Source organism: Mustela nivalis (genome assembly GCF_964662115.1).
Source record: "Mustela nivalis genome assembly, chromosome: 13".
Taxonomy (NCBI): Eukaryota; Metazoa; Chordata; class Mammalia; order Carnivora; family Mustelidae; genus Mustela; species Mustela nivalis.
Genome location: NC_139032.1, coordinates 46,237,994 through 46,254,558, shown reverse-complemented (window position 1 = coordinate 46,254,558; position 16,565 = coordinate 46,237,994). Strand labels below are relative to the sequence as shown.

The following is a 16,565-nucleotide window of genomic DNA, read 5'->3' as shown; positions in this document are numbered from 1 at the left end:
AGTACTCTATGCGTCTTTCAAGGATAGAAAACACCTTTCTCAGCATTAAAGTAAGATTGTGCATTTAAAGTTGAATTTTCTTACGGTAACTACACTTTTATCCTTCATGCAATAATTGCCTGGTCTCTTTCCCTTCCGCACAGGTTATATATGTTTGTAGCAGTTGCCACACAGCCTCTGTTCTCTGGTTTACTGGTAATGGCACCCTTTGGAGAATTCCCTCCTCCAGGACTTGAAGCTTGGTTAAATGCTCAATGAAGCTACCCATCCAACCTGCCCAAGGGGTGGGCACGAGACCCATGGGACTCTAAATCTTGAGTGACACAAGCACAGTACATGACCAGAGCAGATCCATCCCAGGGGCAGTGGTCCGTCTGCTGTGATGGTTCTCCTATCACTTCCTGTGCCTAATGCTCTTCCCCAAACCCAGTTTTAAGCTTTGCCTTCAATTCCATGGACTTCCGGATGCCCTATTTTTCTGCTTTTCTAATTTAGATGAGAGTTGGTTCCTTTGTTTGCAAACAAAAAACTCCACCATGAAAAAAGAGTACAGATGGCCCAGAAGACAAGCTGAGGGAACAGAGACAGGCTGAATGGCGTTGAAAAAAGTCCGGTTCTTGCAGCAAGAAGTCCTATGATGGTTACTATGATTGAGCACCTAGTATCCACCAGCCGTCGAGCTCTACAAATATTCATTCATTTGATCCTCAGAGCAATCCTGTCCGTTGAGTACCTCTATCCCCACTTTACAGATGGGGGAAGGGGCTTTGCAAGGGAAAGTTACCAAAAACAGACCACAGAGCTAGCAAGTGCAAGTACTGGGATTTAAATACAGGACTCTCCTACTCCAAAGCCTATGTTTTTTAACCACTTGGCTATATTGTCTCCAGATAATGATAGCTACTAGATAATGGGGCTTAAAAGAAGAATAAATCCAAGCCTTTTTATTTTGACAGATATGAATTATCTGAAAAAGTACATTGGAAATGAACATTGGCCAGCTCGCCACATGTTTAATTAAGAAATAAATGCCTTGCAAAAACGAATAGGCACTTTGTCATTGACATCTACAATTAAAATGCAAAGTACAATTTTTTTCAGTCAGTAAACACTGCTTATTTATCATTTTTTGACAGCATTGTTCACTTTCAGTAAGCCTAGTTAACCTCCTAAGATTGGTTACCACTGATGTAATCACAAAAAGACAACCCCTGTTGCATAAAATTGGTACCTTCAAATGGAAATGACCACTTAACTGTGATGGAGAAAGCAAAACAGAAAAGCAGCAAGGAAGAGTGTCTGAGGAGCCCCTCGAGCTCGCCCGCCCTGTAAAGACCCATGGAGCAGTCTAACCGTGCTGCCGCAGGCATGGGCTCTAACCTCATAAATTCGGGGCCAGGCTTACAGAGGCTTCTCAGTTTTCAAACAGTGCCCAACTGGTTCAAATCACCCTTAACTCACCTCCGGAACCCCCTCCGAGTCTGAGGAAAGGCTGGCTTCGTGTTTGGATACGACCACAGCGAGGCTGCTTAAGGCTAACAGCGCGTTGCCCTTGACCACTGGGCTCTCTCTGTTCAAAAAGAAAAAAATTCCGAGAGAGGATTTGGGGGCATTAACAGGGAAAAGAGAAGGTGTTATTACACAGAAGGCAGATGAGGTCAAAACAGCACTTCCATTCCCTCAGAGCTGTAGCCCCACACATCCGCTTGCGCCCTGATATTTTTGCCTTCTTCTGACACTGGTGTGGATTTCTTATTCTCCTCGAAGGGTATGGTCATTCATTCAGCTTTTTTATGGGGGGGGGGGGTGCGGCGCTACAAATCTAAGCTCATGTATCTAAGTTCGTTCTTTCTAAAGTTTTTATTCCATCGTTGGATGCGGCATTTCATAAGTTGCGTCTTTCTGTTTCATCTTTGGCCAATATAAATTGTATTGATTTGCGTGGAAAAGACGAGCAGAGACAGCTGTGTGAATGAGTACAGTAGAATGCAACTGGCCTCTGGCTCTTCTCAGGCGCTGCTGTGTGGACAGCACCCTTTGCCAGCAACCTGCCATGCTGGTTACTATAATTATTATCATTATCCTCCCCTTCTTTTCTTTGAGATGCCAAAACAAGCAACCTTAAAGGCAGTTTGTGATATAACCTAGAGACCCTAGATAAGATTGAGAGATGGAGAGTTGCCCTCTCCTGTTATCCAAATAGTGTTTTTTTTTTTTTTTTTTTATGAACAGCAACAAAATCTTTAATGTGACTTCTGGATTTAGTATCAAGAAAACTGAACCTTTTCAAATATACTTACCACCTGAAAATGAACAATTAATATTTTTCCATTATTCCAACGTGATTCTATAGAAGAAAAGTCTTCAGTGGGACACTGATGAGAGGCTCTTGGCTGGCCACCTCTGTCCGAGCACCCAAGCCCTTGGACGTTCCACTCTGTCCTAGTTGGGGGTTCCCATAACTACAGAGATTGTTTCCCAAAAGCTGGATTTGAGACCTGAACATGAATCTGTGTGTACATGCTAGAATGACTCCCGCTCACCCCAGTACAAGAACAGGACAGATCTGTGGAGTGAGGAGACTTCCAGCTCTGCTCCCCATGCAGGCCGAGGACCTCCAGTCCCAGGCCACAATGACCACAGAACCTGTGAGTTATGGGTATTCAAAGGTGAGTACGCACACACACGTTCTTGCATTTTTGTTTCCACTGGGTAAGAACAGGATTCAGGACTTGCCATGATCAAGTTCCTCCATTTACCTATCCATGGAATCCCTCCCGCCTTCTCCCTCTCCGCCTTGGGGTGGTTAAACTCAGTGAAGGCTTCCTTTGCGCACTTGCTCATTCTGTTCGCTCCTGCTTAATTCATTCCTCCGCAAGGCTTGTCATAATTTGATAACACAACAATGTTTATATTGAGGGATGAGGTGAGGAGAGAAACTAGGAGGAAGACCTGAAGGTTAAGCAGATGCCTTCAACCTAGGTTTTGCTAGACTTCTGCAAAGAGAATCACTGGGATATGGATAATAATAATAATTAAAAAAAAAAAACACACCAGGAAGCTGGACAAGGTCTGTGCACTCCAAGGTGCCTAAGCCATAACATCACTTAACAAAACCAAAATTAAATCTTCTATTTCTAATATGATCTCTTTCCTTTAGCTGAGAATATCCTGAAGTCTGTCCTGCTACAAAACAGCCATCTATCCCTAAAGTTATAGTGAAAAAAGAAAGAAAAAAAGTTTCAGGGACGCCTGGGTGGCTCAGTTGGTTAGGCAGCTGCCTTCGGCTCAGGTCATGATCCCAGCGTCCTGGGATCGAGTCCCACATTGGGCTCCTTGCTCGGCAGGGAGCCTGCTTCTCCCTCTGCCTCTGCCTGCCATTCTGTCTGCCTGTGCTTGTTCTCTCCCTCTCTCTCTCTCTAATAAATAAATAAAATCTTTAAAAAAAAAAAAGTTTCAAATTCTGAGTGATCTCACAATTCGATCGCTGGTTTTTATTACCCTATAGAAAAACTCAGATGGTCACCAGAAACTGGGTGTCAAATCATTTAAAACAAGGATATTAGGGGTGCCTGGGTGGCTGAGGTCATGATCCCAGGATCCTGGGATGGGGTCCCACATCTGGATCCCTGCTCAGCGGGGAGCCTGCTTCTCCCTCTGCCTGCCACTCCCCCTGCTTATGCTTGCTCTTTCCCTCCGTCTCTCTCTCTCTCTCTCTGTGCCAAATAAATAAATAAATACTTATAAAAAAATCCAAGGATATGAGACAAGATGACATGAAAAGTCCTTCTGTAACCCTGAAATTCCAGAAGAACATTTAGCCTCCATTTCAAAACAGAGCCCTCAAATGATTTTGTTTCAGAAGTTCCACTGGTCTCGACATCCCCAACATGCATTGTTCTTGTAAAATGGAAAAAAATGTATTTAAAGCCACTAGGGATTAGACCTTTGCTTGAAGACTAAATGCATTATTTGGACATTAATCTTTGAATAGAAAAAAAGTATATCACAGTCCATGCAGTGAATGCTCAGGCCAAGCTACACACTTCACAAGGGTGCTGTGCACAGCCTTTGGTAAACTTGGCCTTCCCTGCATGCCCAGCATGGTGACTTATGAAGTGGAGACACTCGATACATATTTAGTGAAAAAATTCACGGAGGAGCTGGCCAGGTGAAAATCTACAACTGGGTTCAGCAAAAACTCATCAGCTTGTGGATCAAATAACTATCCCCTACCGGTCAGGCAGTGGTAACTAATTTGCATAATAACATGTCAGCATCAGTACAGTATTTATCTAGGCAACACCACTAGCATTTTAATTAAACTGTCCTTTGGAACAAACTGATGCCATTAACCTAATTAAAAAGCACAGGGAAGGATGAGCTACAAGAATGCTTTCTTAGGGACGAAGTATTACATTATATATTAGTAAAGTGAACCCGTCCTTTGGGGATTTCATCTTTGGGTTCAGATCTATTTCATTAATAATAATGAAAACAAACTTATATCAATCACTGGGGTTTATCTGTGTTCTGATTCTCCCTGAGCCCTATCCTTGATGGTTTAAAACTGCTCTTAAATGAGCAAATCAGTCTAATCCTGTGACTGCATTTAACTTACAGCTCAGAACAAAGTGAGTCTTACAATGGTCCAAACCAGCCTGTGGCAGCCATGATCTAAGAAAGGGAAGGCTAAGCTGGCAGCAGGTGGTGGTAGGGTCCTCCCATGGTTGGAGGAAGCCAGTGGGAAAAAGTAAAGAGAGGGCAACAGAGTAATTTTTTTCCTCCTGAACTATCATTAATCTCTCAGACTCCGAACCTCGCTTGCTGTCATACCTACTATTGTCAGCATTGCTTTAATAAGATAAGGTCTATAAAATACTTTGAAATTTTTGATGAAAAGGTTAGCACCATGAAAACATGAATTATTTTTATTCCCTACCACTGAGAATGTGAACACACTCTTCCTAGGTATTAGTCATGAAACGATGCTTTGCAAATCTGAAGATTAAAATCTTGTTGAAATAAAATTTTAGAATGGATAATGCAAAAGCTACTAGAGAGGCAAAAATTATAGTCTAATAGAAAGCTGCTAGATTCTTCAACATTTACAGTTTTTGCTGCAAATGTCAGAGCACTCTTTTTAACAGGATGTAAGTAGGCTACATAATGGAACAAACTACTATAGGTAAAGGTCAAAGACAGCCCCTGACCCAGCACCCCCTCCCTTCCATATGCAGCTGAGGGCTCCCCCACTGTGACTGCAATTCACCAAACTGGATAAGCAGACACAAATGAGTCCCTAGCGAAGCCTCTCTGTACTTTAGTTTTCACTTTGTCAACAGATATGTCAACAGATATTTCCCAGTGCCTCCCACAGAACTGAGTGCAAGGGAGGATTACCACTTCTATCTCCCTTTATTCAGAAGACATGAGGCCGAATAGTGATCATGTACTGCGATCAGACTTCACCATTACGTGCCTGCTTAAGAAATTACTGGTAGAAAGCGAACTCTCTGGTAGATCACGTTCTTTGTTTTTGTTTTTACCCTAGAGGAAAACCTATTTAGCCATGGAAGGCTCTGGGACACGATAGGGATAAACTATACTACAATTAAATATGTCTAGATAATGCGGACACATGAAATCCTCCAGGTCAAAGGTCAATCCACGTCATTTGGTGGATAAGAATAAAGGAAGTCCTACAGAAAGGGCAGCAGCTAAAGGTGACAGTGGAAGGGAGAAGCGGTGGTAACTGACACGTAACTTACTGCCAGAAACAATTACTCAGCTTGTTAGCAAAGGAACCTGAAGAGATTGTTCCAGCAAGTTCATTAGGGTGTAATTTTCTGTTGAGAGTTGGCTTAAGATAAATAAAAAGCCTCAAGGTGGTAATACTTGTTATTTTTGTTAAAATAACCATAAGGTCATAATTGAAACTGCCATTTTCATGAGTCTTCATGCTCGTTTTAGGTATTTAAAAATTCAATTTTTAGATATCCTGGACGCAGGAACACAAAGGGAATGAAAGGAGGTAGTACTCTGATTTATTTTCTGGCTCACAGTTGAGATTTAATAACCTATTTGCAGAACCCACATAATTCACATTAGCAAGAATTTCTCCTTCCCTCAGCAGCCCCCACCCCCGCCCCAAACCAAGTGAGAATCCTTTAAATCTAAGTCAAAGCACGGGGCACTCTGTTAGGTGTACAACAAGGGCACGACCTCAGAGACTCTTGATGTCAAAGTCATGTTTGTATTGATTCCTCCATATTCTCACAAAAAAGACATGAACTTAAGAATTAACACAAGAAAGGATAACAATTGATTTATAAAAAAAAAGAAAAAAAAAATCCTTTAAAATTCTTAAAGTTAGGACATACCCTAAAGGGAGAAATGGTATGCACCTGCCAGGAAAAAAAAAAAAAATGTTTAAACAAAATTTTTGGTAAGAGAATCTTACTTGGCCGCCGCCTTGGTGATCTCCTCCGTCAACATGTCTCGGACCCTGCAATAAAGATTGAAATTAGGTGCAGGAGTTTATGTTGGAGTAAGAACCCAATCTTTTTGCTTACCTGTGGCAATAACTCCAAATCCTAAAACGACATATGTGGAACTTTAGTGTAAGGTGAAAAAACTGCAATGGAGGCTTTCCTTCAAGGACTTTCCCCCTGCCTGTTTCTTAGGTCATTTACTGGAGGCAGGAAAGAAGGTGACGGTAACCAAGGAGCGACATGCAGGCAGCGTCACGATGGTGTCACCTCTTAAACTGAGCGGTGGCTGTACAGGTGTCCCTTATGTTTTATTCTGCTATGGGCTCAAAGTTTGTGTTCCCCCCAAACTCATATGTTACAATCTCCACACCCCATGTAGAGCGTTTGGAGGTGAGGCCTTGGGGAGGTCGTGAGGGTAGGGAGCTCGTGAGGGGATGAGCGCCCCTGTTCAGAAGAAACACAGTGGTTGCTCTCTTTCCTGTGAAAATACAGGGAGAAGGCAGCCACTCGCAAACCAGGAAGCAGGCCCTCCCCAGCACAAATCTCCCGGTACCTCGATCTGCATTTTCCAGCCTCCAGAACCATGAGAAATATCTGTTATTTAAGTCATCCATCCAGTCTATGGTACAGCAGTCTAAACTAAGTCTAAACTAAGACATTCTCTCGTTTTTGGCAGAAGAGCTCACTAAAATAGCAATTTACCATGTCCAAATTGTAGCTAATGGAATCATCACTACAGAAAATAAAATTAAAATGGTTCTAAAATCACTCTGGAGCCGAAAAAAAATAATTACACACGTGGATTGGAAGATGGTGTACTTAATTCAAATATTCACAAGATAAAATCTCTTTTCACCATAAAAGCCTTGAGATCAAGAACAACCATGGACTGCCATATTTACATTTTGAAGAAGCAATCGTAAGTATTTTCACTATACACCTTAAGTTTCTTAAGTTCAAACTTTTTATAAACATAAAATTTTGCAAATGTTATAGCTGCATTATTTTTACTAGAAATATTTTTAAAATCTTAGCTATCTGCAGTGTCTGAGAATGACTTGATCTTCACAGCCAAGTTTTTCAAACAGCTGCAAACACTGTTCCTACAGACTATAACCCTGCATTCCATAAAACTATTTGACAATAAATTTCTCTAAAATATATTGTCCTAGGGAGCACCTGGGTAACTCAGTCAGTTAAGTGGCTGGCTTCAGCTCAGGTCATGATCTCAGGTTCCTGGGATCAAGCCCCATGTCCAGGTCATTGCTCAGCAGGGAGTCTGCTTCTCCTTTTCCCTCTATGTACTCTCTCTCTCTCTCTCAAATAAATAAATATTTTTATAAAATAAAATTAAATTAGAATATATTGTCCTATCTCAGTCTTCCTAAATGGAGTATGCTGCATTCAGTGTGGGGTTTTTTTTACTGGTCAGTGGGGAATTTTTACAAATGATGACCTGCCTATAGTTCTATGCTAGGCCAAACCTTCAACTTATGGGCTGGTGCCCACCTCTTACTGCCTGCTCTGTCTGCTGCACCAACTGTTCCTTCGCTACTTGTATAACTCTCCTTAGCAGGTGAACATACTATAATACCTACCATCTTCAAGGAAGAAAACACGCTCCAGTGACTGCCCCATTTTGCTGCTTCTCATACATTAGAACTTATTTAAGATAGTTCATCTCCTTCCACTCTTTTTAGACCCTTCTATAATCTGGCTTTTGTCCCCACAGCTCCACTAAAACAGCTCCTATAATGGCTGCCAAGCACTTTCAAGAGACCAAGTCTTTCCCAGTTCTCAGTCTCTACCTTTTGCTGCCTCACAGCAACCCTGGACACAACTGGTTTTTCCTTTCTCGAAACACTTTCTTTCCTTGGTTTCAGATTCCATTCTCTCTTGGTTTTCTTCCCACATCACTGACCCACTACTTTCCCTTCATCTGCCCCGTATCTAAATGTTGAACTGCTCTGGAGCTCTGTCCTCTGACCTTTTCTCTATTTTTACTTATGCCTTAGACAATCTCATCCAGCATCATGGTTTTAAATGCAGCTGACATGTTGATAATACCCAAATTTATATTTTTAGCCCTGATCTCATCCCCAAACCCTAGACTCACATGGGCAATGACCTACCTGATATCTCCAAATTGGAGGTCTAACTAGCAAGACCCAAATCTGATTCCTACCCCACGGAGACCTGCTTTTCTACTCTCTTCCCCATCTTAGTGAACGGGAAGTTCATACTTTAAGTTATTCACAGTCAAAATCTCAAGATGCCCATCTTTCTGTCACTTTCTTCATTCCATCTCTCTCTATGTATTTTGGAGATACACGACCAATACACGACCCCCACCAAATGATCATTTTAGAAGATGAACCTCAAACTATATGTAAAAGAGAATCATAAAGAGGAAGTGAAATCCAAATCCTTAACCTCTAATCTTGAATTCGATGTCCTAATGTTTTAAACTGTGTCGCCATTTTGAAAGTTCATCTAGAAAATGTAACTTAGAATAGAATTGCTTAAACATACACACATGCACATACAGCTTCTGCTTTTCTACAAATGCCAATTATCAGTAAACCAAAACCTAAACTTCAGTAAGCTTTGAATAGATTCTTAGATTCAAGAAACCTGGCCGCTGCAGGTAAAGCAATTTAGATTCTAGGCACTTTACCTAGATTTAGGTTGCTGCCACATTAATCTGACAAGGTATTCTTCCTAACCCATGTAACAATTTAAATTGCTTTTAATGTGCCAGCACTTACACATTTCTAGCTAATATAGTGGGAATTCACTTGGGGATGTCTGCCAAAGAAATTAAAACCCTGACACCTTAAAGTTGCTCCTAATAATGAAAATGTCTTGGGGAAAGTGGGGGGAGCGTGGGAGTAGAAGAGTATTCCTTGATGACATGGGAGATGTTAGGAAGACAATGAATTGAGTGGGAAAACAGAATTTTTCCTCTGAAAGCATATGGAATAATCAGTTACAGGGAATTTAAAAAAAAAAAAAGGGAAAAGCAACCCATTTTCATGCTGCTTTAGAAAGCCATTTTAAAAATAATTAAAACCTATGAATAAAGCTCTACTTGTTAGAGCTGGAAAATCCACCTATCAGATCTTCAGTCTCTTCACCTTCCAGCCTGTATATAAGTTAAAATTCCCCACACAAGCTTTTAAACAGTGCCCCTCCCCCCCGCCCCACCCCACATTGGTTGTTTCCCATGAGGAATGATGAGCAGCGGAAAGCCATCCCCTTACCAGAGCCAGGCTGTGCCTTTTTTGTACTGCACCTCCTCGGGGCCTTCCTTCCCATGTTTCAGCTGCAAGTCCAACTCTCCGGTCCTGCCCTGCAGGACACACAGCATAGATCAGCGTGCAAACTCTATGGCGGAAATGACCTTAACAGTTCTTTGTAAACACTGATCACTGATGTAACACCCTTTCCCCACTGGCCTCCAGTGTTCGTAATAAAATGTCAGATTATTAAAAAAGAACATGGGAGGAGAGGTAAGTACATCACCATGCAGGTATTTCAACACTCATCAGAGAAGTTTATCCTGGAGTGGCTGCAGATCTGGGGAATTGAGTGCACAGCCCTTCATTATGGGACAGCGCATTAAAAGCAGATTTGAGGGGCGCCTGGGAGGCTTAGTAGGTTAAAGCCTCTGCCTTCGGCTTAGGTCATGATCTCAGGGTCCTGGGATGGAGCCCCACATCGGGCTCTCTGCACAGCGGGGAGCCTGCTTCCTCCTCTCTCTCTCTGCCTGCCTCTCTGCTTACTTGTGCTCTCTCCCTGTCAAATAAATAAAGAAAATTTAAAAAAAAATTTTTTTAAAAAGATTTGAATTCCATAGGTCCCATTAAAAACAAACAAATAAACAAAAAACAAACAAAAAACCTTTATCATAATGATCTGCCTCTGTCAGCAGCTGATAATTTTAACGGACACTAAACCAAGATTGGGGTCTGGGCACCAGTACTGTAACAGAATGGGAGAAAATGAGGATACGCATGTAACACTTAAGATTCGGGTCATATATAACCAAAGTTATTCTCAAACATCTGTACATGACATTTTTATTTCATGAGTTTATTAAAGTGGTACCACACTTTTCAACTACTATACACAATAAAACTATAACTACTATCACCCTTTTAAGACTTACTAAGAGCTTCAGATATTTCTTTTCCGCTCTATTTTTTTACCCTCCGGATTATTTTGATCAGCTCCTTTGCCCTCTAGTCTAGCAGAAATTACATTATTTAAATGTACTTAAAATACTGGTTTGGGGGCGCCTGGGTGTCTTGGTTAAGTGTCCAACTGTTGATTTCAGCTCAGGTCATCTTCTCAGAATCCTGGGATCAAATCCCGCATCGGGCTCCCAGCTCAGTGGGGAGTCTGCTTCTTCCTCTTGCTCTGCACCCCCATCCCACTCATTTGCTCTCTTTCTCGAATGGATAAATAAAATCATGAAAGAAAGAGGCAGTGAGGGAGGGAAGAAGGAAAGAAGGAAGAAAAATACTTGTTTATTGATGAGCGCTACACTAGACGAGAACTCACCATATACTGTGCTACTGAGTGACATCACGCCACTTTCACAAGTGGTTGTGCAGCTTATGTTCTCACTAACTGTGAAAATAAAAGTTCTAGCTACTCCACTTTCTCACCAACATTTGGAGTTGTCAGGCTATGAATTTTAACTATTCTGGCAAGTGCGAAACAGTGTTTATTATGGTTTGAATTTTCATTTCACTGTTTATCGATGAGATTGAAAATCTTTTCAAATGTTTATTGACTTAGATTTTCTACTGTGTTCATTTTTTTTTTCTTTTTTAAAGATTTATTTATTTGAGAGAGAGAGAGAGAGACAGCACATGTGCCAAGAAGAGGAGCAGAGGGAGAGGAAGAAAGAAAAGCAGACTCTGCGCTGAGCACACAGCCTGACACAGGGCTCAATCCCACACCCTGAGATTGCAACCTGAAATGAGTCTGACACTCAACCCACTGTGCCACCCAGGTGCCCCCGTGTGTCCATTTTTCTATTGGTTGTCTTTCTCTTACTGATTTTAGAGTTCTTAGGCATGGGAGCGCCTGGCTGGCTCAGTCAGTAGAGCGTGCGCTCTCTATCTCAGGGTTGTGAGTCAAGCCCCATGCTGGGTGTGGAGCTTACTTAAAAAATAATAATAAGATAAAGTGAAAAGTAAAGTCCCAATGTATGTTCCACAGAAGAACAGTATATCTCCATATAAACTGTAGAGAGGGAAGCAATACAGCTTGCGGGGGCCGGGAAGGATGTGGGCTCTGGAAATTAGAATGCCCTGATCTCAGGCCATTTCCACTTACTTGCTGTGTAAATTCAGCCAAGTGACTTCGTCTCTCTACACGTCAATTTCCTCATTTGTAAAATGTAGCTAACAGCTAGCTCATGCCATTAGAGCACCACACGAAATCATGTGGGAAAATACCTATTCAGTATGGTGGCTGCTAACACATAGCTACCATACCAGGTCTACCGGTAACAACAACAACAAAAATCCCACCTCCCTTTATTATCTTCTTAGGAAATGATCTCTCATGAATATATATAAACTCTCAGCTTGCACCAGCCTGTGAGCCCACTGAAGGCAAAGACCGTCGATCCGTCTAAGGGGTCCTTGTACTTTAGCACAACTTCCAGCCCTCAGTGCCCTGGGGCCGACCAGCTCAGACACTCGAGATCTGATGGGCATCCTCTTCACACCCTTTATCATTTCCATTTACTTTACTCATCTCCGTGTTTCAAAGATAGAATCCTGGCCCTTTCATTCTCCCCTCTGTCTCCCAGAGCAAGTATCAGAGGTGAACAAATAGGAAAAACATTAATATTAATACTTATTAATACTGATACTGACCTCCCAGAGGGAGGGTTACTATAACTAGAAAATGGTATTTTGTGCCTATCCCTGTTATTTACGCTTCTTAAATTAGCCCCTTTACTCCTAGGAACACTTAGTTGCCTAATGTTTTTCCAAACAGGAAAAACAGGAGGACATGAAAACGTTCAAAATCTGCTTAGAAATAAACCAAAAAAACAAAAGAGCTCAGTATATGTGCAGCCTATTGAGAAGGCCTATGTTTCTCCTCTCTTCTAGAGCTATAACCCAGTATATCCATAGACATAACTAAGTATATTTCTTATTTCTTCTTCCAAAGTCTCTCGCTCCTCTCAATCCTCCCTTCTGGAACATCTCTCTCCCCCTTTCCACCCAGTCTGTGTGATGCTGTGTATTCAGACCCACTTTGCCCCTGGAGTCTCTGGGTGTAGGTCATAGCAGCCCCCATCTCTGTCACTTCGGCTTCTGGGGTTAAGGGTGCAGACGTTAAGAATGAACAACTCCTGCCAGGGGTCAGAGAGAAATAAACTGGGGGTTGCAATTCCTGACCCTGGTTTTGATTTCAAATTATTTGATAGCCAACTGACCCACTCAGGAAGCAAATGTCTGCAGTCAACCTGATCTCTAAGTCCTCTCTCCAGGTTGAGGTCATATGCACAAGAGCCCTTTCCACAAAGGCTGGAGATGTTAACCAGGTCAGCATCCCACACGGGCACCAAGGCAAAGATGGCTGGAGAGGCCTCCTTATCAAAATAGCCTCTGAACTATCAATCCAATGTATCTGTTGCATTTTCAATTTTAATGGGAAGAAGGCCAAAGACCTCCCCATGTCAACCACATTGATACACTTAAAATTCAAATTCCAATGTTCTTGTGGGCAAATCAGGTAAGGCTGGAAGCAGATGCCCAATCTAAACCCACTGGTGCTGCTCAGATCTCAGATTTACTCACATCATAATCAACCTCCAGGAAATAATATGAAGTGTATCTTTCAACATGTCTCCTAGGCTTAACTGAATAAAACATGCCTCCTCTAAACGATCCTCTGGTTCAATGCTACAAAATATGTCTAGCACCATATGGAAGTGACTGTAACTCTTGTCTAGAAGAAGGATCCTCCAGAAATTCTGGATATAGACAAGGAGTCTGGCAGTTGCTCTAATTCTCTTAAGATACCATAAATTCAGTTTAAGTGGCTGGGCTCATTTAAAAAAAAACTCAAAACAATTAAAATGCATCAGTGTGCTTTCAAATAATAGTGATTCCCTAAAAGCTTTCCTGTACTTTTAAATGATAGCAAAAACCTTAGAGTCTACAATTTGAGTTTCATTTCTATTGTCAACAATTCTCAGCGGAACTGAGAGATCCAAAGTAAAAAGTGTTATAAATGATAAATAAGCAAAGAGGCACACTAGTACCTACAACAGCAGAAAGGCAGAATAATTGACCTGCATTACTAAAAATACTCAGCTGGCTTTTCGTAAATAGATCCATCCTTTAAAAAAGTAAACCAATTTGCATGATTTGTTGTTATGACTAACGACAGTGCCAGGGAAAGTGCATGCTGCAAGGCTGAGGCTCTGGGGACAGACAAATCCAGGGGAAGTTCCAGCTCCTTTCCCTAGAGCCCGACAGTTGTGACTGTTGGGTTTTGCACCGCTGTTTTACTTTCCTAGCTAACTCTGCTTTTTCGTCTGGAAGCCCATTATATGTGGGGTTAACATCTCACTTCAAAGGGTTACTGTGAAGATTCATTGAAATAATACATGCTAAGTGTTGGGCACACACTAGTTGCTCAATAAACAGTATCCCTTATTATAAAAAATTAACTGTGGAGGTGGGTTTTTTTAAAATCAATGGCAAGTCATCTGCATGAGTTTTACCTCCATCCTGTTCGATCTAGCCTTCCTTATGCTAAGAGCTAAATAAAATTCTCAGTTCATGCTGCAGCAGGAGTTATTCTAAAGCCTCAAAGATGTTGCATTAAAATTGCTGGTGGCCGTGTCAGTCTCCCACACTGGGCTGGAAGCACCCAGAGAGGAAGGAGAGTTTCAGTCTCCTTCGTATCCCACACACCTGGCACAGACCTGGCCAGTGAAAGGGGGTCTATATGTGTTTGCTGAAGGAAAGCCTTGGAAAATCACATCGAGGCAAACAGATGTGAGAAAAAGAGCATACTCTGATCTCACTCTTCTTGAATTAAAAACCTTAACTGGTTACGGGTATGTTTATGTAATACACATTCCTTCACTCATGGACCTGCTCAAAACCAAGTGCCCAGATGCCACCTGGAGCAAAAATGTGTGGAAGCTAAGCCAAAGGGAACGAGGGTTCTAAAAGGACATTCTCCAAATGTGAATTCCAGTGCAGTTTGGGGAACCATCTAGAACGCTAGCGTGGTTGACAGACTATGTTAAAATGACCTTGGACAGCTTGGTAAACACGGGAGTTCCTGGTCCCCGACTCAGTTCTAATGAGTCAGAAACTCTGAAGATGCCACATGGCTTAAAAACCCTAGACTCAATAAAATACACTGCACCAACTTTTCAGGACGAGAACACCAATGCTAAGATGCCCAGTCATTTCTCCCAAACGCACCGCCCCCCGATCTTTTAGGACAGCTATTACCTTTAACCCTAATACCACACTTCCTGAGACTCCATGAAAATCCTATTCTGGGTCATAAATTACTTAAGTACCATCAGATTTTTTTTTCTATCATCCTTAAAAATGAATTTTATGCTTCAAACAAAGGTTGGTTAGTCATTTCCTCATATTGTTAACTGTTTGTATATTTCCATACCGATCACAAATTTTCTAATTTCAAAATCCACAAACCACAACTTTTAGTATTATTGGTCTAAATGAAGTCAAATGGAGTATAATTCATTTATTTAGGGAGTACCTACTATGTTTTAGACACTATGCCACGTTCTAGAGGGACAACAGGGAAGAAAACACAGCTCTTGCCTTTAAGGAGCAGAGACAGCCAAAGGGCCCCAGAGAAATATCTAAGGTGATAAGGACTTCAAAAAGGGAAGCATGGGGGATGCTCAACAGGCTCGGTCAGCAGAGGGCATGACTCCTGATCTCGGGGTTGGGGATTCCAGGCCCACGTTGGGTGTAAAGATTACTAAGTAAATAAATAAATAGATAGATAGATGAATACACCATTAAAAAAAGGGAATGAGGAAGGAGGTATTCTAAGAAAGCACAACAGAGGGGCATATGATTCAGTTTCGGGGGGTGGGCCCCACAGGTAAGTGCCTTCACAGATAAAATTTAAAAACAAAACAAAACAAAAAATTTAAAAACCAGCAGGAATTAGGTGGGTGATACAAACGGCAGTATCTAGAGCAGAAGGAAAGGTGTGTAAAAGTCAAGAGGTTAGGGAAGACATGCTGAGTTTGGACAACAAAGAGGTTTAGCCAAGACTGAAACATACAGTTCCTGAGAGGGTTAAGAGATAATGGGTGCCTGGGTGGCTCAGTGGGTTAAGCCTCTGCCTTCGGCTCAGGTCATGATCTCAGGGTCCTGGGATTGAGTCCCACATCGGGCTCTCTGCTTGGCAGGGAGCCTGCTTCCCTCTCTCTCTCTTTCTTCCTGCCTCTCTGCCTGCTTTTGGTCTCTCTCTGTCAAATAAATAAATAAAATCTTAAAAAAATAATTAAAAACTTTATAAGAGATAATAAGGCTGGAGCTGTAAACAAGGACAGCCCGGGAGGTACACAGGCAGACAGGAAGCTCAGTCTGGGATGTGTGTACGTCAAGGCGCTGTGGGACGGCCACGGAGGACACCTGGGACGTTTAGGAGGTCTCAGAAAACAGCAGGGTGTAGAAGAGGAGCACCTAAGACGGGGCTCTGGGCTGGCCAGAGATGGAGAACATCAAGGTTGAAAATGTAAGTGCAGGGCGCCTGGGTGGCTCAGTGGGTTAAGCCGCTGCCTTCGGCTCAGGTCATGATCTCAGAGTCCTGGGATCGAGTCCCGCATCGGGCTCTCTGCTCAGCGGAGAGCCTGCTTCCCTCTCTCTCTCTCTGCCTGCCTCTCCATCTACTTGTGATTTCTCTCTGTCAAATAAATAAATAAAAATCTTTAAAAAAAACTACTCTTATAAAAAAAAAAAGAAAATGTAAGTGCAGTTATGTGTGTAAATCACATTCTTTTGTGAGCAAAGTAAGCACTGCATCTTT

General features: G+C 42.0%; 1 protein-coding gene across 6 annotated transcripts in view; it reads right to left on the bottom strand.

Annotated features, from left to right (window-relative positions):
• FOCAD (focadhesin) overlaps positions 1 to 16,565 on the bottom strand; it is a 296,022-nt gene that overhangs the window by 62,598 nt on the left and 216,859 nt on the right. For all 6 annotated transcript variants that reach the window (XR_014301954.1, XM_082695369.1, XM_082695372.1 and 3 more), the window contains 3 exons: positions 9,758 to 9,846; positions 6,464 to 6,508; positions 1,462 to 1,570 (listed from right to left, as the gene is read on the bottom strand). Coding sequence is in view for 5 of the 6 variants with exons in the window: in XM_082695369.1 (XP_082551495.1) it covers positions 1,462 to 1,570; positions 6,464 to 6,508; positions 9,758 to 9,846 (243 nt within the window). In the remaining variant the exon portion in view is untranslated. The remainder of the gene's footprint in view (positions 1 to 1,461; positions 1,571 to 6,463; positions 6,509 to 9,757; positions 9,847 to 16,565) is intronic.